The sequence below is a fragment of the Aedes albopictus genome, chromosome 3 (assembly GCF_035046485.1).
Source record: "Aedes albopictus strain Foshan chromosome 3, AalbF5, whole genome shotgun sequence".
NCBI lineage: Eukaryota > Metazoa > Arthropoda > Insecta > Diptera > Culicidae > Aedes > Aedes albopictus.
Window position 1 is genome coordinate 183,996,416 of NC_085138.1, and position 25,652 is coordinate 184,022,067.

The 25,652-nt window shown below is 49.5% G+C and overlaps 1 protein-coding gene across 1 annotated transcript in view; it reads right to left on the bottom strand.

Annotated features, from left to right (window-relative positions):
* Positions 1-25,652, bottom strand: part of LOC134290482 (uncharacterized) — a 32,375-nt gene extending 6,723 nt beyond the window's left edge. The window contains exon 1 of the mRNA XM_062857634.1: positions 25,049-25,652. Within this exon, the coding sequence (XP_062713618.1) occupies positions 25,049-25,652 (604 nt within the window). The remainder of the gene's footprint in view (positions 1-25,048) is intronic.

A 25,652-nucleotide genomic window follows, 5' to 3' on the forward strand; every position in this document is an offset into this window, starting at 1 on the left:
TTCGGCGTATTCTGTCAACCTGTTAAGGATGACCTTCTCTAACAGTTTTCCTAGGGTATCCAGCAGGCAGATCGGTCTATACGATCCTGGGTCCCCCGGCGGCTTTCCTGGTTTCGGTAGAAGCACCAACTTTTGAACCTTCCAACCGTCTGGGAAGTAGCCTTCATCCAGGCATTTTTGGAGCACCATCCTGATCATGTCCGGAAACGCCAATATCGCCGTTTTAACTGCTACGTTCGGGATCCCATCCGGACCGGGAGCTTTCCCGATCTTGAGCCCCTTCGCAATTACCAGCAACTCTGCATTGGATATCCGAGCACCTTCGTTGGGTTCTTCTGCATTCTCTGCGTATGGTGTGGGCGGCCAAAACGTTGGGCCATGGTGCGGAAAAAGACCTTCCACGATCCTCCTTAGTTTGTCCGGGCACATTTCCACGGTTACTGCTGGACCTTTGAGCTTCGATACCACGATTCGGTACGCGTTGCCCCAGGGGTTGGCGTCGGCTTCTCGACACAACTCTTTGTAGCAGTTCGACTTACTCAGCCTTATCTCGCGTTTAAGAGCGGCTCGAGCTCCCCGAAAAACGGTTCGCCTTGCTTCTCTCTCAGCTTCATTTCTGGCCCTCTGGAAACGTCTCCTAGCACGGAGGCAAGCAGCACGGAGGGTACTGATCGTCGCGTTCCACCAATACGCTGGCCGTCTTCTGTTTCTGGGCTCTATCTTCCTCGGCATTGCTATGTCGCATGCCGTAACAATCGCTTCCGTTAGTTCACCTGCATCAAGGGTTGCACCGCCGTATGGCCGCAGCGCCTCGACAAAGACTTCTTTGTCGAAGTCTTTTGTCTTCCACCTTCGTTCGCATGTTCGCGTTCTCCTCGTCGAAGTAGAGGCTCGCCGGCCAATGCTGTAGAGGATCGCCTGGTGATCACTGTTGGAATATTCCTCGCTGACTCTCCAGTTCATGTCTTCCGTAAGCGACGGACTACAGAACGTAACATCGATGATGGATTCACGGCCGTCTCTGCGGAATGTGCTGGCCATACCATCGTTGCAAAGCCTCACATCCAGCTTCGCCAGGGCTTCCAGTAGGCTGTACCCCCTAGCATTGGTGAGCCTACTACCCCATTCCACGGCCCAGGCGTTGAAATCTCCTCCGATGACTACCGGCTTCCGCCCGACCAGCGTGTCCGTGAGTGCATCCAACATCCTGTTGTACTCTTCATCTGACCACCTTGGAGGTGCATAGCAACTGCAAACGAAGACTTCATTAATTTTGGCAACCACAAAGCCTTTGTATGAACACTCGATCACTTCTTGAATGGGGAATCTACCCATCACCTGTATGGCCGCTATCTGGGATCTGTCCGTCACCCAATTGCCGTTCTCAGGGGGCACCCGATACGGCTCTGCGATGATTGCAACATCGCACTTAGTCTCTGTTGTCGACTGCCACAACAGTTGCTGTGCGACGTCGCAGTGATTGAGTTTGATTTGGGTTATCTCAATCATTGTTGACCTGCCATCGCCTTTTTATAGGCCGGGCACTTAAAGCCTCCCGTCTTATGGTCGTTTCCGTCCTCCGGCTTACACAGCATGCACTTGGGTTGGCTCGTGCAGTCCCGAGCAACGTGGCCGTTTCCACCGCAACTCCAGCATCGTCCGGACCTGTCGGGGCCCTTGCAATTTCTCGCCTGATGACCAAACTCCATGCATTTAAAGCATCGCTCCATTTGTTTGGTGGCTCGGGGAGCCAGTCGCAACGAGCACTCCGCCCATCGAATTTTCACCTTGCCAGTTGCTACCAGCTTATTGGCAATATCCACAGGCAATCGGATTGCCGCCGTCTGAGTGCCTCCATACGACTTCCTTATCCGAATCACCATCGGTCCTTCGACGTTGCACTGCTCCTTCAATGCGCGTTTCAGATCATCTTCTGTCGTGATCTCGTCCAGATCCTTGACTTCAACCACCGCCTCCTGTGATAAGGCTCTCACATTGGCCTCGTTCTCCAGGGATTTGGCAACGAGCTCCCTGAACGCCGAGCTCTTAACCGTCGGATCCTTCTTGAGCTCGAACAGCATCTCTCCTTTTTGGGTGCGTCTGGTCTTCACTACGTTTTCGCCCAACACCTTTAACTCCGGGTCCTCCTGCAGTTTCCTAAGCAGAGCAGCGTACGTCGTCTTGTCCTTCGCCTCGACGATCAATGCTTCGCCCTTCTTCCTCTCCCTAGGAGGCCGGTGGGTTTCTTTCTTCTTCTGTTCCTTCTTCTTTTCTTCCTTCTTCTTATCTTCTTTTTCCTTTCGCTTTTTCTTCTTCTTCGCCTGCTGGTTCTCCACAGTGCGCCATCCATCATCACTCCGATTGCTGGCACGCTCCCGTTCGCTTCTCTGTTTCTTCGGGACTTCCTCTTCTCCTGGCGTGTCCCTGCCTCGTTTCTCTGAGCGAGTACTCCGGTGGCTCCTCGGCGTCTCCATGTTTTCAGCCGTAGGTCTATCCGTGGCTTCCGCCAGAGACTTCTCGGCTGTTTCCACTCTCAGCTTGAGCGCCTTCTGATCGCGTTCCGCAACTGTAACGGCAGACTTGATGCTCGTCACTAGTTGCTTGATCTTCAGGTGGACGTTGTGCTTGTCTTTGACAAACTCGTACAACTCGTTCACCCTTCTCCTCACTTCGAACAAGCTCGACTCTTGAGCTGTGCCGCTGTTCGAGTTCGGTGTAAGCACTCGCTGATTCAGGAATGCTAGCTCCCGTTGGCTTCCTTGAGGCTCGCTCCGTATCGCGCTACTACTCGTTCGCGCAGCAGTTTCCAGCGGCGTCACTGGTGATCGCTGCATCATTCCACTTCTTCTGAACGCGTCCGCGTTCTCTCCAACTACTTCGGTATAATTTGATGTCTCCATTCTATTGGGTCCCCCCTCCGAGCCGCTATCTCCACCTGCTGTACGTAGTCGCTTTCGTGATCTCTTGGTTGTCTATGAATCAGGGAGGCCAAGCGAGGGTTGAACACGTACCTTCATGGGGTCCGTGTCCAGAGCCAGATCAGCGCAAGTCGGGAGTGTTACATCCGAGCCTAGTACCCATCAAAAATGATGGACAGATGAAGAACGTATCCGGAGGCCTGCCAAGGTTTTACCGGGACGGAGGCAGACGCACCATTAGCCCGCTCGCCGTTTCAAGTAGGTGTCACCCTTTCCTTATTCAGGGAGCAGAATGGCACGAATGTCAGCCCATCGTCGTCATCCTATCCGTAATCCGAAGTTCGTTGTCGTTTGCGTTAACCAGTATGCCATAATCAGGATGTTACTGGCATCGATCCTGATGTGCCGGTTGGCACTCCGAGTATTTGGGCTAAGGCACTTTGGAAGCGGTACCAGGTCGCTTGTACAGAGTTGCTTGCGGATGTGTGGCTTTTTATGGAGATCCAACAGAGCCCACTGTTGAAACCCCGCCACATCCTAGGCATCCTCTGCTTGAGCTATCTGGAAACCAGAAGCTCGGTCACTCCCCGAAGGAAGAGCCAAAGGTGGTAATCCACACGGATGTGTGAACGATTTTCGCTTAGGAAGAATTCCCAAGCTGCCACCCGACTCGCAGAAGGGGGGGTTCGTCAAGCCCCTGGACTCCTGTCCCTGCTGCCCTTGTGTTTTTTTTTTTTTTTTTCCTCCCAACCTCCCCAGCAGAGAAAACCGATTGGAAAAACTCTGCTACACCTAGATGCCTCGATCCCCCTGGTACCACTGATGCGACTGCTTCAGGGGGGGCAATGCGCTCATGCGCTTTTCTGTTATAGTGCTCATGCACTTTTTGTCGCTTCTAAACTGTGCTCCTCGTCTGTGCACTTACTCTTCAAGCGATCCCAGCTTGCTGATCGCTCCTCCACTTCCTCTGCAACTCCGTCAGCATTTTTGTGATTGCCCTGCTGATCGCATTCCACGTCTCTTCTGTGCGGCACATCTCGTCGACGACGTTGTCCACGCTTAATGCCGGCATCGATCTTCCTACTTCCTCGAATCTGGGGCAGATGAACACTACGTGCTCCGGTGTCTCCTCCACGTTCTCGCACTCCGGGCAGAAGGGCGAAGCGGCATGGCCAAACCGATGTAGGTACTGCCTGAAGCAGCCGTGACCAGACAAAAACTGGGTTAGGTGAAAGTTCACTTCTCCGTGCTTCCTGTTCACCCAAGTCGACACATCAGGGATGAGCCGATGGGTCCATCTCCCTTTCTCGGTGGAATCCCATTCCTGTTGCCACTTTGTCATTGAGGCCGTTCGCACCAACGACCTCACCTGGCTGGTCCTCTCCCGTCGTCACTTTCATCCTTCTCTGTCCAGCTTCGGTGTCGTACACCAAGACTCTGTTCTGGAAGTAACTTTTCAAGATCTGACACAAGTAGTCTGGAACCCGCATTCTATGCAGTGCTACGGCGATGGCCTCCCAGCTGGCGCTATTGAACGCGTTCTTGACGTCGATTGTGATTACGGCGCAGTGCCGATTTCCTCTCTTCTTCTGTTTGGACGCCTTCTCGGCCTTCTCCAGAACCGTCCGGATAGCATCCACCGTCGACTTTTCCTTCCGGAATCCAAACTGCAGCTGTGACAGTCCACGTTCTCCTTCTGTGAACGGCACCACCCTGTTAAGGATGACCTTCTCCAGCAGCTTCCCAAGTGTGTCCAACAGGCATATCGGTCTAAACGATGCTGGATCCCCCGGAGGTTTTCCTGGCTTCGGCAGTAAAACCAGTTTCTGCACCTTCCATATGTCTGGGAAGTGGCCTTCTTCCAAACATTTCTGCATCACTGTCCTGAACATGTCGGGGTAAGCTAGGACCGCCGATTTTAACGCCACATTGGGGATCCCGTCCGGACCCGGGGCTTTGTTTCCTTTTAGTTTTTTCGCTACTGCCTCTAGCTCGGCATTGGAGACCTGTTGAGCTTCCGCACTTGCTTGTTCCTCCTCACCATACGGTGTTGGTGGCCACGTCGTTGGGTCGTGCTTCGGAAAGAGACCCTCCACGATTACCTTCAGCTTGTCTGGACACATTTCTGCTGGCGTCGCTGGACCTTTAATCTTTGCCATCACGACTCGGTACGCGTCACCCCAGGGGTTTGCGTCGGCCTCTCGGCATAGCTCCTTTTGACAGTTCGACTTGCTCACGATTATCTCCTTTTTAAATGCGGCTCTGGCTTCCTGGAACGCTAACTTCCGCTCCTCCCTATCTGGGGGGTTTCTTGCTCTCTGGTAGCGTCTTCTGGCTCTTAGACAGTCAGCACGGAGGGTGCCGAGTCTCTCGTTCCACCAATGTACAGGACGTCGTCTGTACCTAGGCTCCCGTTTTCGTGGCATTGTAGTGTCGCATGCCCTTGTAATCACTCTTGTCAGCTCTACCGCATCTAGATCTGGGGTGTCGCTGTCCGCACGGAGTGCCTCGACGAAGAGGTCCCTGTCGAATGCTTTAGTCTTCCACTTTCGCTCACATGTTCTGTTTCTCTACATGGCCGTAGGGTTCCGTTGGCCAACGCTGTAGCAGATCGCCTGGTGATCACTGTGGGTGTACTCTTCGCTCACTTTCCAGTTCATGGTGCGTGCTAGCGATGGACTGCAGAAGGTAATGTCGATGATCGACTCCCGCCCGTCTTTCCTGAATGTGCTTACGGTGCCAACGTTGCACAGTTGTACCTCCAACCTCGCTAGTGCTTCCAGCAGGCTGTAACCTCTTGCGTTGGTTAGCTTGCTACCCCACTCCACGGCCCACGCATTGAAGTCTCCGCCGATCAGTACTGGCCTACGTCCAACCAGCTTGTCGGCTAACTCCTCCAGCATCCGGTCGAATTTCTCCGCTGTCCACCTTGGGGGTGCATAGCAGCTGCATATGAAGATACCGTTGATTTTGGCGATTACGAAACCTTCGTACGTGCTTGCAATCACTTCCTGAATAGGAAATCTTCCCATCACTTGTATAGCAGCCGTTCCCGTGCTATCTGCCACCCAGTTGTTGTTACCGAGAGGAACTCGGTACGGCTCTGCAATAATCGCAACATCGCACTTTGCTTCCGTTGTTGACTGCCTCAACAGTTGCTGTGCGGTATCACAATAATTCAGGTTGATCTGCATTATCTCCATTACTGTTGGCCTGCGATCGCCTTCTTATATGCAGGGCACTTGTATCCACCCGTCGAATGGACGTTTCCTTCTTCCGCTGTGCAGAGCATGCACTTTGGCGCTTGCGAGCAGTCCTTCGCAAAGTGTCCCTTCTCTCCGCATTTTCTGCATTGTTCATGTCTGGGCCTTTGCAGTTGGCCGACATGTGTCCAAAGCCCATGCACTTGAAGCATCTCAACACCCGTTTGCGGTCACTCCTTGCTATTCGGGCGGCGACCCTCAGCGGGCACACTGAACAACCAACTCGTACCTTGCCTACCTTCAACAATTTGCTAGCCGCAGGCACCGACAGTCGAATCATCGCTGTTTGTGTGCCTTGGTACCCCTTCGTCAGACGGATCGTTAGAACCTCTTCTCCCAATTCGCATTGCGTCTTCAGTTCACGACCAAGCTCCTCCACTGTTGTGATCTCGTCCAGGTATCGGCATTCGATCGTTGCTTCCTGGCACAAAGCTTTCACGTTCCCACCATCCCCGACGAGGTCGCCCAATGACTTGGCGAACTGCTCTCGGTAGGCAGAACTTTTAATCGCCGGATCCTTCTTCAGCTCAAAGAGCATATCTCCTTGCTGAGTGCGCCTGGTTCTCACCACGTTCTCACCCAGTTCCTTCAACTCCGGATCCTCTCGGACTTTTTTGAGGATTGCTGCGTACGACTGTTGGTCGTTTGCCTTGACCAGCAGGGCGTCTCCCATGTGTCTCTCTCGATGGGGCAGACGGCGTTCTTGCCTGTTCTCTTTGGATCTCCTTTCGTCTCGGGCCGGCTTTCTACCTTTTTCGATCCGATTATTCCCTTTCGTTTCCTCCTTTTTGGGCTGATTTTTCTTCTTCTCCTTGCGATTTTTGACGACGTTCCAATCGCTGTTGGCTCTCTCGTCGCTCAACTCCTCGCTACCTTGAACATTCTTTGTCTTCTTCGGGCGTTCCTCCTCGCCTGGTGTTTCTCTATCCCGCTTGTTCGAGTTCTTATTTCTGCGTCCTTTCGGCGTCTCCTGTAACTCCGTTGATGCTTCCACCGCCGCAATCTGCTCCAAAGCCAGCTTTAAAGCCTTTTCAGCAGTCTCAGCTCTCTTACGCAACGCTGTGTGCTCGCGGTCAGCTTCCAACACGGCATACCTGAGGCTCGACACCCTTTGCTTAATCTCAGTGTGCACGTTGTTACGGCCTTTTACGTATTCGTGCAGCTCGATGACCTTCCTGTTCAACTCCACCATTGACACCTTGGGCCTCGCAAGTTGTAGGCCTTCTTGAGTGGTGCTGCTGCTCGGTGTAGACACCGGGGGCCCTCCTTTAGTGCTACCGCTTGGTGTGGACATTTGACTCGTTACCCCTTTTGCTCCGAAGAGTCCATGTTGCCCACCTCGTGGCGTGCTGCTGTTATCCGTTGCCGCGATACTAAAAGTTTCTACCGGCGAACGTGTCAACCTACTGCTCCTTATGAATGCGCTCGCATCCTTATCATCTGCTACCTCCGTTGTTGTGTAATTGTTGTTCTTCTCCATCTGGTTGGGTCCCCCCCTCCAAGCCGCTATCTTCGCCCGTCGTAAGTAGTTGCCGTCGTGATCCCATGGTGATCTTTGCAAGCAGTGAGGCCATGCTAGGGTTGACACGGTCCTTTATGGGGAACCGTGTTCAGAGCCAGATCGGCACTAGTCAGGAATGTTCAACTGAGCCTACTTCCACCGGCTAAGGTGGCGAGTTCGGAACGTACTTGGAGGCCTGCCAAGGTTTTAACGGGACGGGGGCAACCATACCATTAGCCCACTCGCCGTTTCGGAAAGGTGTCACCCATTCTTACTAGGGTAATGGAATAGTACGGTTGTCAGCTCTGTAGCGTTTGGTAGTATATACGTATTCCTTGCTCGTGTCCATGTCCATGTGCTGCCAGTTTGCCATAATTAGGGTCTTACTGGCGTCGATCCTAATGTGCCGGTTGGCACGCCGGGTGTTTGGGCTAAGGCACTTTGGAAGCGGTACCAGGTCGCTTGTACGGAGTTGCTTGCAGATGTGTGGCTTTTTATGGGAATCCAACAGAGCCCACTGTTGAACCCCCGCCACATCCTAGGCATCCTCCTCTTGAGCTGTCTGGAGACCAGAAGCCCGGTCACTCCCCGAAGGAAGCGCCAAAGGTGGTAATTCACACGGGTGTGTGAACGGTTTTCGCTTCGGGAAGACTCCCAAGCTTCCACCCGACTCGCAGAAGGGGGGGTTCGTCAGGCCCCTGGACTCCTGTCCCTGCTGCCCCTGCTGCCCTTGTGTGTGTGTGTGTGTGTGTGTGTGTGTGTGTGTGTGTGTGTGTGCGTGTGTGTGTGTGTGTGTGTGTGTGTGTGTGTGTGTGTGTGTGTGTGTGTGTGTGTGTGTGTGTGTGTGTGTGTGTGTGTGTGTGTGTGTGTGTGTGTGTGTGTGTGTGTGTGTGTGTGTGTGTGTGTGTGTGTGTGTGTGTGTGTGTGTGTGTGTGTGTGTGTGTGTGTGTGTGTGTGTGTGTGTGTGTGTGTGTGTGTGTGTGTGTGTGTGTGTGTGTGTGTGTGTGTGTGTGTGTGTGTGTGTGTGTGTGTGTGTGTGTGTGTGTGTGTGTGTGTGTGTGTGTGTGTGTGTGTGTGTGTGTGTGTGTGTGTGTGTGTGTGTGTGTGTGTGTGTGTGTGTGTGTGTGTGTGTGTGTGTGTGTGTGTGTGTGTGTGTGTGTGTGTGTGTGTGTGTGTGTGTGTGAGTGTGTGTGTGTGTGTGTGTGTGTGTGTGTGTGTGTGTGTGTGTGTGTGTGTGTGTGTGTGTGTGTGTGTGTGTGTGTGTGTGTGTGTGTGTGTGTGTGTGTGTGTGTGTGTGTGTGTGTGTGTGTGTGTGTGTGTGTGTGTGTGTGTGTGTGTGTGTGTGTGTATGTGTGTGTGTGTGTGCGTGTGTGTGTGCGTGTGTGTGTGTGTGTGTGTGTGTGTGTTTTTTTTTCTTCCTCCCAACATCCCAAGCAGAGAAAACCGATTGAAAAAACTCTGCTACGCCTCGATCCCCCTGGTACCACTGATATGCGACTGCTTCAGGGGGGGCAATGCGCTCATGCGCTCTTCTGCTATTGTGCTCATGCACTTTTTGTCGCTTCTAAATTTGTTATTCTAGTCATTCTCGTTTTCGTACCTAACCTATCGCCATTCAGCGACACAGTTAGTACAAACATACACCAAATTTGTTATTCTAAAATTAAATTTGTTATTCTAGTCGTTCTCGTGTTCGTACCTAACCTATCGCCATTCAGCGACACAGTTAGCACAAACATACACCAAATTTGTTATTCTAATACCACCAGCAAGTACTTCGGATCATACTGAGTTTCTCCGAGGAACGGTGTCGTTTTAGCACTCCAGTTTTTCGCGCACGACTCGGATAGTCCCCGACGGTGGATCTACCCTACGCCGACAAAGACTTCCCCGGCAGTGGAACATCTTCCGAAACCGTTTCTTTCCGGACAGGTGCCGAGGTCTCTCCTGCGATTCCGGTTGGAGACTGGCTTCCGGTTCACAGGCGCCCTGACGACCAAGTTCCGGTGCTTCTCCGCGATATACTCGGTCTAGTCCCCGGCGGTGGACGGACCTAGCCTACTCCGACAGAGAAAGACCCCGACGGTGGAAGTTCTCTCGACACCGATGTTTTCATCCCGACCAGTAAGGTGCCGAAGTCGACCCGGCGATTCCGGTTGGTGGTAGACTTCCGGTTCACCGGCGCTCCGACGACCAAAAACCGGTACTACGCAACGGACGACTCACTAAACCATTCCTATGGTCACCAAACCCTACGTCTCTCCGGAACCACCAAGAAGGTATTGCTTCAGAGAGGGGCTAGTGCACATCGCACCCACAAGGTTAGCTGCGTAGCCTGCAGCAACGAACATCGATGACTCGCTTTGGAGAGTCCATCACGGTAGCATGCTGGCGCTTAGCCAGTTTCCCGAGTGGTCCTCGCCACTCCCTTTGTCCTCGGAAGGCGGGCAGGGTCAACCCCGCCCGCGCCCTACTGCTGAGCGGACATCAAGAACTGATGCCCACGTGCAACCCGATCTGACCTGCCCGCAAGGAAGGGTATCACTACCCTTCAGGCCCTATCAGATGCACCCGTAGGTTGCAGACAGCAGGATCTCACCTACCCCGACCCTTGCCGGGGACCCCTTTCCAACCGCGGGCTCGGATCCAACCCAGTAGACCGACGCCACGACAGCACCGCTACCGGGACTTCCTCTCCGCGGCCACTTAATCGTTGTAAGGGTCGATCTCGACCGCAGGGCACCGGTATGACCTACGAAGCCGACTCCGAACCCCTGGACCACCTCTTGTACTGCATCTGGACTAGCCATTCTCCGAGTCCACGCGCCACCTCCTCTGTAGCTCCCAGACGATGTGGGTAATAGCCGTTGAAACGGCGTTCCAGCCAAACTCATCCCTACACATCCTCTGGACCAAGTTGTCCGGAGTTGTGTCTTCCCCGCATGTGGCAAGCATGCGGTCACGCATTGTGCGAAAACGCGGGCACACGAACAAAACGTGTTCCGCCGTTTCCTCTAAACCATTGCACACTGGGCATTCGGGAGAATCCGCATGCCCGAAACGATGTAGATACTGTCGGAAGCAACCATGACCTGTAAGGACCTGTGTCAGGTGGAATGTGACTTCCCCATGGCGCCTATTAATCCAACTATCTACCCTCGGTATCAACCTATAGGTCCACCTTCCTTTGGTGGAGCTGTCCCACGCGCGCTGCCATTTGACCATAGAGGCCATCCTGACAGTCCTGCGTATGCCTCTTGTGCCGCGCATTTCGAAGCACTCCATGTCCTCACTGATAAGAATGCTGATAGGCACCATACCAGTAATGACGCAGAGAGCGTCGTGTGACACGGTACGGTACGCGCTCGCAACCCTCAGGCACATAAGCCTGTAAGTACTTTCCAGCTTCCGTCGGTAGCATTTAGTACTTAGCGCGGTGCCCCACGCCGGGCCGCCATACCTAAGTATGGATGTAGCAACACTAGCCAGAAGCTTGCGCTTACTGGCGTACACCGCAGAGCTATTGGACATCATCCGGGACAGTGCCGCAATAGCTGTGGAGGCTCTTTTACAGGCATAATCGACGTGGCTACCGAAAGTAAGCTTATTGTCTATTATCACGCCCAAGTGTTTGACGGAGCGCTTTGACAGGATAGTACAGTCTCCTACACTGATCTCCGTCTGCTGCTCCGACTTCAGGTTGTTAACAACCGTCACCTCTGTCTTGTGGTGAGCCAGCTCCAGTTTCCTGGACCGCATCCACGCCTCCACAACCTTGATCGAGTGGTTGGTAGTCAACTTTACCTCCTCGATCGTTTCACCGTAGACTTCGAGCGTAATGTCGTCGGCGAATCCGACAATCACCACTCCCACTGGATACTCTAACCTCAACACCTCGTCGTACATGACATTCCATAACACCGGACCCAGGATGGAACCTTGCGGGACTCCTGAGGTTATGTGAAAGCACTTCCGACCCACCTCCGTGTCGTAGACTAGTACACGATTCTGAAAGTAACTTCCGAGAATCTTGTACAGGTACTCCGGTATCCCCAGACGCAAGAGCGCATCGGCAATAGCAGACCAGCTGGCGCTATTAAACGCATTCCTTACATCCAGAGTCACTACCGCGCAAAAGCGAATTCCCCTCCTCTTAGGCTCGAGTGCTTTCTCGGCGGTTTTTGTAACCGACAAGATAGCGTCTACGGTGGACCTCCCCTTCCGGAAGCCGTACTGGTTACTCGAAAGACCATTTTCGCCCTCGGTGAACCGCAACATTCTATTGAGGATGATCTTTTCGAGCACCTTCCCCGCCGTGTCAATCAAGCATATTGGTCTATATGCCGACGGGTCTCCGGGTGGTTTCCCCGCCTTTGGCAATAGTACCAGGCTCTGCCTCTTCCAAGCTTCTGGGAAAACTCCCTCGTCCAGGCATTTCTGCATAGCAGACCTGAACATCTCGGGAGCCTCTGCAATAGCTACTTTTAAGGCCAGGTTCGGAACTCCGTCCGGACCTGGGGCCTTACCTACGCTAAGGGACTTAGTTATCCCCGCAAGTTCCACATCGGTGACCCTCTCCTCATCGCCAGCCCCAGTCCCCGGCTGTCCTACGAAAGGAGGCCAAGGACTAGGATCATGACGCGGAAAAAGTCCTCCAATGATCCCCTCCAACATCTCTGGAGATTGCTCTGTAGGAGCCATCACACCTCTCGTCTTGGCCATAACGATCCTGTAGGCGTCACCCCACGGGTTCGTATTGGCACTCTGACAGAGACCCTCAAAGCAGGCCTTTTTGCTTGCTCTTATCTCGGTCTTAAGCGCGGCTTTTGCAGCGGCGAACACCACCCGCCGTTCGTTTCGCTCTTCCTCTGATCGTGCTCGCTGCATCCGCCGCCTAGCCCTTAGGCAGGCGCGGCGCAGGTCCGCAATCGCGTCGGTCCACCAGTAAGCCGGTGGCCTCCCATTTCTAGGGTGGACTCGCCTAGGCATGGTCGCATCACACGCACGTGAGAGCACCGCTACCAGCTCGTAGCCGTCTAAACCGATTAAGTTTCGCTCACGGCGGAGCGCCTCCCTAAATACCCCTTCGTCGAAGTATGATGTCTTCCACCTGCGAGGGCTTGGCCTTGACCTAGCCGCCTCTTCTTCTATCCGCTGTCTGCTGTTATTGTAGTCGATACTGTAGCGAACCGCCAGGTGGTCGCTGTGAGTGTAGCCATCATCTACTCTCCAGTTCGAACTACTTGTTAGGCCAGGACTGCAAAAGGTCACGTCAATAATTGACTCCGCTCCATTCCGACTAAAGGTACTCTTGGTACCGACATTAGCCAAGTCGACATCTAAGATGGCCAGTGTTTCTAGCAGGATCTGACCCCGCTGGTTCGTGAAACGGCTTCCCCATTCCACGGCCCAGGCATTAAAGTCGCCCGCTATTACCACCGGCCTTCGCCCTGTTAGCACGGTCGTTAAGCGGTCCAGCATTTGCGTGAACTGCTCGATCGGCCACCGCGGAGGCGCATAACAGCTACAGAAGAAGACCCCGTTTACTTTGGCGACCACGAAGCCCTCATAGGTAGTAGACACCAACTCCTGAACGGGGTATTTACCCGTCGTCCATATCGCCGCCATTTTTCTGGTCCCATCCGCGACCCAGTTGCCGTTGCCGGCGGGTACTCGGTATGGGTCCGATATGATGGCGATATCCGTCTCCCACTCAGAAACTGCCTGACAAAGCAGTTGCTGAGCCGCATCACAGTGGTTCAGGTTCAGCTGCGTTACCTGCACTGTGATTTGTTGTTCACTGCGGCTTTCTTGAAGGCCGGGCACCTTGGACCACCCATCGGATGTCTGTTGTTCGAGGATTTCCCGGTACAGATCATGCAGATGGGCGGACTCGTGCAGCTTTGGGCCTTATGACCTTCAGCGCCGCATCGCCTACACAGTTTGCGCCTGTCGGGGCCTTTGCAGTCCCACGACTTGTGTCCTGGTTCCAGACACCTGAAGCAAACCTCTGGTGGCTCGTGGAATGTCAGGTGACATACACACCAACCCACCTTTATGCTCCCTACTTTAACGGACTTTTTGACGTCCGCCACAGGTAGCTGAACCAAAGCTACCTGTGTCCCTGCTGGCCCTTTCCGTAGCTTAACGGCTGCGGCGGCCACCTGCACATCGCACTGTTGCCGCAGTGCCGTGACGAGCTCTTCCACTTCGGTGATCTCATCGATGTCCTTGACCTTCAGAGTCGCCTCATGTGTCAAAGCCCTCACCTGCACACCCTCACCAAGGACCTCTTCTGCCAGCCTCTTATAGGCGGCGCCCTTGTGCTCCTTCTGGCGCTTCAGCTCCAGGATCATCTCGCCCGTACGAGTACGTCTAATACTGCGTACGTCGGCTCCAAGACCCTCAAGCTTGGCGTCGCTTCGCATCATCTTCAAGACGTCCGAGTACTTGGACTGTTCCATCTTGATGACGATAGCGTCGCCTTTCTCGCGCTTGGCACCTGCCCTCCTACGCCTTGGCTTGGCGTCCTGCGCTACTACCTGCGGATTCGCCTTCTTCTTCTTCCGCTCTACCTTCGTCCAAGGGGGGTCCTCCCCTTGGATCGCCCTACTCTGTGGCTGTTGAGGGCCCACTAGCGGTCGCAACCCCTTGTTCCCATCGTTCCGGGACGGGCCAGCCTTTTCAGGCCCACCCTTCCCAGCTTTCCGGGAACCCTGGCTGGGGTCCGACCTTCCGGCATTATTACCGACTTTCGGGGTAATGATTCGCCTGGCCTTGCGGGCACCGCCAGACAGCTCCTCGCCTGACGGTTGCCTCGCCCGCTTCTGCGATTGCTTGCCCCGTTTGTCGCGAGCAGTCGCTTCCGCCTTATTTGGACTTCCTGCGAAGGAGAAGGCCTCCGTTTGGGTAAACTTCGGCACTTTCTCATTTGCAGGCTCCGCTGCTGCAGCAGTCAGCAACGCGAGTGCCGCGTGCTCCTGCTTAGCATCGTCGATCGACGCCCTAAGTCGAAGCAAGGCCGTTTTCAGGTCCTTGCTTATGTTCGACTTAGTGGACGCAAAGTCGATGATTTTGCCAAGCTGCTGCTCAGCCACCTCTATTGCGGACCGTCCTTTGGATCCTCGGTTGACGGCCCTCAACAACCACGCTCCGTCCATAACCTCCACCGGCTGGCTTGCCGGGAAGTGGACTGGAGCACCCACGCTTGAGCTGCGTACGCAACTCCCAGCGCCTATCTCCTCACTTCTCCTTGTCGGAGATCTCATCAACCCGCTTCTTGCGAAGGGGTTGATCCCACCACTACTTCCACCTGAATTTTGATTGCTTGATTTGTTTGATTTCATGATTAATCCCACGAGTCGCACGGGAAAGAATGTCCACCACGCCAGAGCCCTGCATTAACGCGGTAAGGGACAGCTTACTGTGGGGGGTGCCCAGGTACCCCACAGGCTCCGTTAAAGATCGAGCATCTTTTTCACCCCCTCGATCACTCATTCCTCAGCACGGGTCGCTTGACACCTTGAATTGGGGTTAGTAGTCCTATTCTTAGCCGGCGACTACGCGGCTGACTCGCAAGCGGGGGGGTGCGTCAGGCCCCAGTGTGTGTGTGTGTGTGTGTGTGTGTGTGTGTGTGTGTGTGTGTGTGTGTGTGTGTGTGTGTGTGTGTGTGTGTGTGTGTGTGTGTTTTTTTCCTCCCTACCACCCTCAGCAGAGAAAACCGATTGGAAAAACTCTGCTACTTGCCTCGATCCCCCTGGTACCACTGACGCGACTGCTTCAGGGGGGGCAATGCGCTCTCCTTCTTCTGTGCTCATGCACATTTCTTCGCATTTTAATTTGTTATTCTAATCATTTTTGTGTTCGTACCTAACCTATCGCCATTCAGCGACACAGTTGGTACAAACATACACCAAATTTGTTATTCTAGATGCTGCTAACTTGCTCCGAACAGTGCTCTTTCGGTGCCACTCCACTTTTTCGTCCAGCTTTTCGCACACGACCCGGATAGTCCCCGACGGTGGATCTACCCTATCCGACGAAGAGTTCCCCGACACTGAAACTTCTTCCGTTCCCGATACTTCCCAGGCTGGTGCCAAGGTCGGTCCTGCGATTCCGGTTGGAGACTGGCTTCCGGTTCACAGGCGCCCCGACGACCAAGCTCCGGTGCTTTTTCGCGGATTACTCGGTCTAGTCCCCGGCGGTGGAAGTTCTCTCGACACCGATGTTTTCATTCCGACCAGTATGGTGCCAAAGTCGGCCCGGCGATTCCGGTTGGTGGAAGACTTCCGGTTCACCGGCGCTCTGACGACCAAAACCGGTGCCACGTTACGGACGACTCAGTCATGTCCCCGGCGGTGGATCATGCCTACCCGGATCGCGGTCCTGCGCTCTCTGGTCTTCGCGCCACTTCCTTTGCAGCGCGCACAGCATCCCCGTTACTGCTCTGTCGACAGCGTTCCACGTGTCTTCGTGGCGACACATCTCCTCGGCAATGTTGTCGACCGTCAGGCCGCGCATATCCCTGCGCATCTCCGAGAACCTAGGGCATTCGAAGACGACGTGCGCCGGTGTTTCCTCCACGTTCACACACTCCGGACACAGAGGGGAAGACGCGTGACCGAATCGAAACAGGTACTTCCGGAAACAGCCATGCCCGGACAGAAACTGCGTCAGATGGAAGTTCACCTCCCCATGCTTCCTGTTCACCCACGCCGACACATTTGGGATCAGTCGGTGGGTCCACCTTCCGTTCGCCGCATTGTCCCACTCTTGTTGCCACTTCACTAGCGAGTCCATTCTAGAAGCATTCCTTACGTTACTCCGCCGATAGCACTCGACGTCTTCCTCTAGGGTGATGCAGATGGGCATCATCCCAGGGATAACGCATACAGCCTCCGACGAGATTGTTCTGTAGGCACTCGCGACTCTCATAGCCATGAGCCGGAACACACTGCCCAGCTTTCCACGGTTTCTCTTCGTTTTTAGCGCCGGAGCCCAGGCTGGCACTCCATACCTAAGTATTGAGGTTGCAACATTTGCCAAGAGGCGCCTCCTACTGCTTCTTGGACCGCCCGCGTTTGGCATAATCCTCGCTACTGTGTTAACCGCCTTCGCCGCCTTTTCGCAGGCGTAGTCAACGTGCGCGTTAAAGTTTAAGCGGTCATCGACCATCACGCCCAGGTGCTTCAAAGCGCGCTGCGATGAAATTATCTCCTCTCCGATCGTGATCTCCAACCTTTGCACTGCTTTGCGGTTACTGACTACGAGCACTTCTGTCTTGTGATGGGCTATCTGCAGCTGTGTGTGTGTGTGTGTGTGTCTGTGTGTGTGTGTGTGTGTCTGTGTGTGTGTGTCTGTGTGTGCGTGTGTGTGTATGTGCGTTACAAAAAAAAAGTCACGCACGTTTCTCAGCCGTCTGTCAACCGATTTGAGTTCTCTTGGAAGCAAATGAAAGCTACTACATCCTAGTAGAACGCTATTGAATTTTTTTTCGATTGGACGTTTGGTTACCGAGATATCTCTCGAAGAGTACTTATGAGTCATACATCTAAACTTTTTTAAATTTTTGACCAAGTGTATCATAATAAATATTTCGGCCGTATGTCAATCGATTTGGGTTCTCTTGGCACCAAATGGAAGCTACAGCATCCTAGTAGATCGCCCAGAAATTTTATTTCGATTGGACATTTGGTTACCGAGACATCTTTCGAAGAGTACTTTGAAGTAATATAGGTTAGCTTTTTGAGAGATTTTTGACATTTCGCATATTGATGAATATCTCAGCCGTCTGTCAACCGATTTGAGTTCTCTTGGCAGCAAATGAAAGCTACAACATCGTAGTAGAACGCTCTGAAATTTTATTTCGATTGGACATTTGGTTACCGAGATATCTTTCGAAGAGTACTTAGGAGTTATACAACTAAACTTTTTGAGATTTTTAACAAAGTGTATCATACTAAATATCTCAGCCGTGTGTCAATCGATTTGGGTTCTCTTGGCACCAAATGAGAGCTACAACATCCTAGTAGATTGCTCAGAAATTTTATTAGGATTGGACATTTGGTTACAGAGATATCTTTCGAAGTGTACTTAGGATTTATTCAACTAAACTTTTTGAGATTTTTGACCAAGTGCATCATAATAAATATCTCAACCGTCTGTCAACCGATTTCGGTTCTCCTGGAATCAAATGAAAGCTATAACATCCTAGTAGAACCCTCTCTCTCTCTCTTCTTGGCGTAACGTCCTCATTGGGACAAAGCCTGCTTCTCAGCTTAGTGTTCTATGAGCACTTCCACAGTTATTAACTGAGAGCTTCCTTTGCCAATGACCATTTTGCATGCGTATATCGTGTGGCAGGCACGAAGATACTCTATGCCCAAGGAAGTCAAGGAAATTTCCTTTACGAAAAGATCCTGGACCGACCGGGAATCGAACCCGTCGCCCTCAGCATGGTCATGCTGAATACCCGTGCGTTTACCGCCTCGGCTATATGGGCCCTATACAATTTTATTAGGAGTGGACATTTGGTTTTCGAAATTTCTTTCAAAGAGTACTTGGGAGTAATACAGGTTAACCTTTTGAGAGATTTTTGACCAAGTGTATCATAATAAATATCTCAGTCGTCTGTCAACCGATTTGGGTTCTCTTAGCACCAAATGAAAGCTACAGTATCCTTGTAAAAGGCTCTGAAATTTTATTTGGATTGGACATTTGGTTACTGAGATATCTTTCGAAGAGTATTTCAATAAATTCCTTTTTTCATTATTATATTCGTTTGTTATCTTGCATGAGTTTTTGACCAGTCCATGGGAAAATATTGTTCAATCAATAATGCTGACCTCATATAAAGTGTATACTAGCAGGTTATTGTTTTCAATAAAATTATAAATAACAAATTACAAATAAACAGGAATTCTGTGAAAACTAACAATATGTTAAATGAAAGCTTTGAATTTATGTATTGTGGGGAAAATGCAAGAACTGGACAGCCAAAATAACTAGCTAATTCCAAAACTGATTAGCATAGTAGATTTATCATTTTTGTCCTTTTTACACCATAACCATGAATACCAAGTACTTCGGAGCTAATTTATTCGACTGATTAAGAGATATTAGACACAGTGTATCTCGCTGATTTGATTATCCATTTGTTAATCGATTCAAGATCTTTTGGCAGTTAACAAAAGATACAATATTCCAGAATAGGGAATCGCGCCACTTGGGCGGTGGCTTCTATTTTCGCCTGTTTTCCGCTATAACTCAGTGAAATTTGAACCAATTGACACAATTTTTGGAATGCGATGGGATAGGTATAGCATTTACCCGTGTACAACATTTCAAGTCAATTGGTTCAAAATTGACTGAGTAATAGTGGAAAACAGACGAATATAGAAGCCACCACCCAAGTGGCGCGATTCCCTATGTAAACTATTTTTTTTTAATTTCATTCAAGATTCTAGAAGGTGTCTGGCATTTCTGGTAGTTTAGTCCATGGTCCATGATGCTATTTTGGAAACCAATCCACTAGATGCCAAATCCACAATATTTTCTAGAACTTTTGATCCATCACACAAAATAAATATGTTAAATACAAATAAAACAACAATTGTTTTAATAAGTGTAAGAAAGGTTCTGTTCACCATAGGTGGATTAAATCGGGTTTTTATGGATTCATTGCAGTAACAGAGAATTGATTACATCACCATACAAATTTCAAGTTGTTTACTTCTTTTTTCCTGACTGGCAATTTCCACCCGTGTTGCGCGTGATGTTTCGAGTGGATTGGTGCTAGGCGGTGCCGTTGTATATGTGAAAAACACGTGGAACACGAGCGCCGTCTACGATCGCAAAGCATAACCATCGCCGTTACTTTACACTGTTATCACGTTTACCGCATTTATCAGAAAAGCGCCTCTACCGGTAATCTAACATAAACACAGCTGATTGCTTCCCATTGCTGCCCAACCAAAACCTCTAGCCTGAACGCATTACGTAACTTATATCCCTTTCGTGACGGACCATAAAAGAATGATTAGGGGGATTAGGGGCATAATGGACACCCTAAGCAAATGAGTATGTTAGGCCTGTATAACAGATAAAAACTTAACATATTATCAGTTGGCTTACAACTTTAACTTGTTTCCTACGTATTTCAATCATTTACAGCAGGTAGAATGTCATTATTGCGAAGAAATAATGAATTGTAAACCGTGTGTTTTTTGGGGCTGGCAGGAAAGGTACGGGGCGAAATGGACACCCATCGGGGCATAATGGACACCCCTGCATATTTTATGCTGCATCTTTGATAATATCGACCAGTTAAGAAATTTGCCTACGGAGATCAATACCACAGATATAATACTCCATTTTAGACGAGTTTACATAACATGAAAGTAAATTAAATGAATTTTAGGCTAAAATAATCGGATTGATTTTTTCCACACTCTCTAAAACGCCTAACAATATGCAACGCGCATACATCCATTCAGAATTGCCAGTGTTCATTTCGCCCCGAATCGACTACAAAATTGAAATTGCTATTTTGAGTAAGTTCTGATAAAAAATATAATACTTCAACCGCTAAATCTGCGTGTACATGTAGATATGCTAACATTTTATTTGTTTTATGGTGGACACATTCAAAAACGCGTAGTACCTTATTTACTGCTGCTTCGAAATTATAAGAAATCCATCATATTAAAAACATACTTCAATTTCAATGATATTTTGGTTATTTTGAAGGAATATAAATGATACTTTTGGAAAATAGAACAATGACTTGTTCCTTTACACTTGTGCATTAAAAGTTTTACATAAAAGTCAACGGTTTCGACAAAAACAGGGGTGTCCATTTCGCCCCGGGTGTCCATTATGCCCCTAATCCCCCTATCTCAAATTTTCTCTTATAAACTTAACGTCCTCTAGAATAAAACTTTCTTTACTTCTGCTACTATATCCACCTATGCACTTTTTGGGGTCAAATTAGGACCAGCACAATTGTGCTGGTCCGTCCTCAAGCCGGTCGATGTTCTTGCTAGAAATTGCCTACCTTTAGGCGTTTTTTGGTACAGAAGATTTATTGTAATTATTAAATCACTGCAAAGTGTTAGTTTGTAGAAATTTAGACGTATAATTTTAAATCTAGGAACACGAGATCAGCTTGACAGGGTATTCAAATAATAGAAGTGAATAAAAAGAAGATAATAAGAACAGCAAATCCCTGTTCCAATCTATCTCATGATTTCGATAATATGGAGTAATGTTTATCACCCAAGTATTCAAAGTTCCTTAAATAACTCGTACAAGCTGATATCGTGTTCCTTGAGTTGAAATTATACGTTATAAGTTTTTACAAACTAACACTTTGTAGTGATTTAATAATTAAAATCAATTTTCTATACCATAAAACGCCTAAGAATAGGTAATTACCGATGGAACTTGGACCACCTTGGGGACGGAACAGTACAATTGTGCTGGTCCCACTTTGCCAACCCAGAAATCTTGTGCTTTTCAACAAAGCTCTACTTTTTCTTCGTCGTTTTGCAGAACTACTCTTTTTCTATCGATTTTTATCACTGCATATCTGGATTAAACGAATATTCATATAAACACGACAGATAAAATGTTTTCGACTTCTAGGGTGATTGTACTTTTTGTTTAACTTTTCGTGGCGTTTTCTATAAACAATTTCAATCAAAGCTAAGGCTCAGAAATACAAGTTAGAGTAATAACTCGATCATAAAAATTATTTACATCACATATTTTGAGGAAAAAACAATAATTGATAAAAATGTGTAAAACCAATGCCGAAAAACAGCACGATTGTGCTGGTTCGTCACGAAAGGGATATACTGTACGGTGGTGCTGACGATGGACGAACAATAGTGCCTGCCACCGCAACCATGCTGCCTACCTACTATCGTCGAGTCTACGAGCGTGGCTATCAACAACATCCACTGGACGATGTTTGGCTCGTGGCTACTGTGAGAGTACCTACACGGAACCAGAAATCAACCCAAATATAGGTTCTTTTCACTCATATCGGCTCTTCCGTGCGAGAACCCAAATTTGGCTATACCGCGTTAAAGCTCTGAGTGGGTAGTTTCCGTTTGATGCCGGCAGAAAATTGCAACCCATCGCAAAGTTCTTTCTACCTAGCGTTAACTTTCGAAGTACCCTAGTGGGTTGAAATAAACCCACTTTTGGGTAAACGGCAAAAAACCCAAATTTGGCTTCTCGCACGGACATTATCGGCTAGGTAGCTGCTTCTCGCTTTGTTTTTGACAACAATGCGAGCGGGAGAGCGAGAAAACAACCCACTGCTGGGTAAAAAGTTCAAGCGGTATACTTATTTTTGCGTTCTTTTAACGTATTTTTTAGGTAATCTTTTTTTTTCCGTGTACATCTCCGTTGCTGATCGTTGATCTACATAATGACATTACTGATATTGCTCACCAGAGAACGGAGGATTGTTGGCTTGAGCTGGTGAGCAATATCAGAGACAGTATAATTCAATCCTACAGCCAGAGTAGTCGTTTTGTGTTCTATATATCGTAATTAAGTTATCGTTTTTTGAGTGAACATATAGCCTTTCAGTACAATTTGGTGTACGAGAAAAGCAAAACGAATTTTCGATAGAAGACTCGGAGGGTCAAGTCACATATACCAATCAACTCAGCTCGACGAATTGAGATGATGTCTGTGTGTATGTGTGTGTATGTATGTATGTATGTACACGGAACTACAAATCAACCCAAATTTAAGTTGTTTTGACGCAATCCCGGTCTTCCGTGGAATAACTCAAATTTGCGTCAAACAGCGAAAGTGGTGAGTGAGTAGTTCTCGTTTGAGAGCGGCAAAAAAATTAACCCACTGGTAAGTTATTTTCACCCAACGGAGGCCTCAAATGACGCAAATTTGGGTTAACTCAAGAAAACCCAAATTTGGCTTCTTCCACGGAAGAGCAGCGGATGCGTCGGTGCTTCTCTCTTTGTTTTCGACAACATTGCGGTGGGGCGAGGGAGAAAACAACCCAACTTTGAGTTAAAACTAAAAGCAGTTTAGCCAAATTTGAGTTTTTAAAACTTATTCTTTGGGTTTTAATATTTTTCCGTGTATGTATGCCTGTGTACAAAAAAGGTCACTAACTTTTAAGGCACTTCCCATAGGCCGATTTTCTGGATTATAGTTCGAATCGAACCGGAATTTTACCGCATTTATTTATTTGTTTATTTGACAACACCAACAGACAATAATGGTCCCAATGGTTGAATAAAACTTAAACTAGACAAATACATTTGTACAAAAAAAAACATGAAAAGTTTGTTACTAATCGTTATCCGAACTAGAGAAAAAAGAGAAAAAGCTACGACGAACATTTTCACGACTTAAATTAAAATCAAACACTGATGCCACCCTGTTGAAAGTTCGCTGAATGCCCAATAGTGCGCTGTTTAGGCCGTAATTGGTGCGCCGAAAAGGTAGTCGTAACATAGAATTATTTCGAAGCGCCCTGGGACGAACGTTTAGATTGACAGCTTCTAGGATAGCGGAGCAGTCAATCCGACCCTGTAAAACATCTGCTATGAATAGTGACCTAGAGACGTTCCTGCGTACTTGAAGTGTGTCCAGATGAATCAATCGACATCGACTTATGTAGTTGGGTAGCCTATGAGGATCACGCCAAGGCAGACGGCGAAGAGCGTAACGGAGGAAGCGGCGCTGGACGGACTCGATCCTCTCAATCCCATTTTGGTAATAAGGATGCCATACAACCGAGCAGTACTCAAGTATTGATCGAACCAACGAGCAATAGAGTGATTTGAGGCAGTATACACTGGTGAAGTCTTTAGCGATACGAAAGATGAACCCCAATGTACGAGACGCTTTTTCCACGATGTACGAAACATGGCAATTAAACTGCAGCTTATCGTCTAGGATAACACCGAGATCCTTTATGCGATCCACACGTTGGATTACTTTATCGCGAAGCTTGTAATTGAAGATGACGGGGTTACGGATTCGAGCGAAAGTTATAATGGAGCATTTTTCTGGGTTAACGACCATGCAGTTTAAGGTACACCATTGGTCGAAGTTGTTCAGATCTTGCTGAAGCCGAGCTGCATCGGAAGGGCAACGTATTCTCAAGTAAACCTTCAGGTCATCTGCGTAGGAAAGGCGGGGACATTTCAGCACTCGGTTTACATCATTGAAGTACAGGAGGAATATTAGTGGTCCCAAATGACTTCCTTGAGGAATACCGGAGGAGGCGACGAACTCCTTAGAACAAAAGCCTTCGACTGCTACGGTGAATCTTCGGTTGACCAGGTACGACTCGAACCATCGCAGAATATTTCCGCTAATTCCTAATCTTTCTAATTTAGCGACTGCGATGGAGTGGTTGAGTTTGTCGAATGCCGCAGAGAGATCAGTGTAGATGACGTCCGTTTGAGTAGATGCCGCGAATCCTTCTGTGACGTGAGATGTTAGGCACAGAAGATTTGTAGTGGTTGATCTTCCCGAGATGAAGCCATGCTGGTCATCGCTCAGGTACTGCTTACAGTGAAATAACAGAGGATCCAGAACTGCGAGTTCGAATAACTTGGAAATAGCACACAGAGATGATATGCCTCGGTAATTATTCACGTCCTTCCGGTCACCTTTTTTGTGGACAGGAAACATAATGGCAACTTTCCATATGGGCGGGAACACCCCGCTCGAAAGGGACAAGTTGAACACGTGCCGAAGAGGAACAAGAAGATGGTCGATGAATTTCTTGACGAAAATAGACGGGATACCGTCTGGACCGAGATTAGACGACGATTTTAATTGCGATGCGGCTGCAGATATCATTGCGTCGTCAATGTTCAGTGAATGCATGTTGTTACCAACCTCCAATGGAACATTGGAAGCAGCCTGATTCACTTGGTCGTTCGAAACACGTTCGTCAGAAAAAGTGTTCGCAAATTTGATGGCGAAAAGTTGGCTAACTTTTGCGGGATCTGAGGCGACTTCACCGTTAAAGGTCATAGTTGAAGGGAAGCCGGATTCATGCCGTTGAGTATGAACATACCTCCAAAAAGACTTGGGTCGCGCTTTTAGGTTTCGCTGGATACTAAAGTTATAACGCCTAAAGCTGTTCCGAACTTTGGTTTTGTATACGGAGTTCAGTCGTAAGTAGTGCTCCCGCAAGGGAAGCGTGCGGTATTTAGAGTAGTTCTTGAGTGCAGCCCTTTTCTTAGTCTTTAATCTGCGAAGCTCGCGTGTCATCCACGGTTTATCATGATTTGTGTGCGCCTTTTTAGGAACATGTCGCTCAATTACGTGTCCAATTATGTTGGAGAGAGTTTGAGCAGCCTTACCAGCATCGCGCCCATCCAGAACGTTTGGCCAGTCGATAGAAGCAAGAAACTCCGAAATACTGACATAGTCTGCTTTCCGAAAGTCGTAAGAAACAGCCGTGATTCCTTCCATCTCAGTAGTACGGCGATCACTCAAGGAGATGATCAGCGCGGGATGGTGCCTTACTTGTTTGACTAGCGGAGTTGGGGCGATCGAGATGAACGGGGCAACATTTTGCGCACTTACAAAACAAAGATCAAGGCAACGGTTGTTCTCGTTAGTCACATAGTTGATTTGGCGCAACGTAGCGGAACTATAGCGATCGAACAGTTTAATCGCTCCAGCATGGAACGTAGAGCGATCAGGATCGGGATGGAGAAAACCGTTTTGAGACGATTGCCACGCGATACCAGATAGGTTGAAGTCACCAATGATGATAATCTCATCCCAAGCCGCTGCCATGTCAATCACCGACATAACCGACCTAGTATGGTTTTCAATCAGATCGTCGTCACGAGTTCGATCGGGGGGCACATAAACTCCGCATAAGAAGACTTTACGATCAATCAACTCGATGCAGACCCACACTTGTTCAATGCTGTCCCACAGATCGTTTCCGATCAT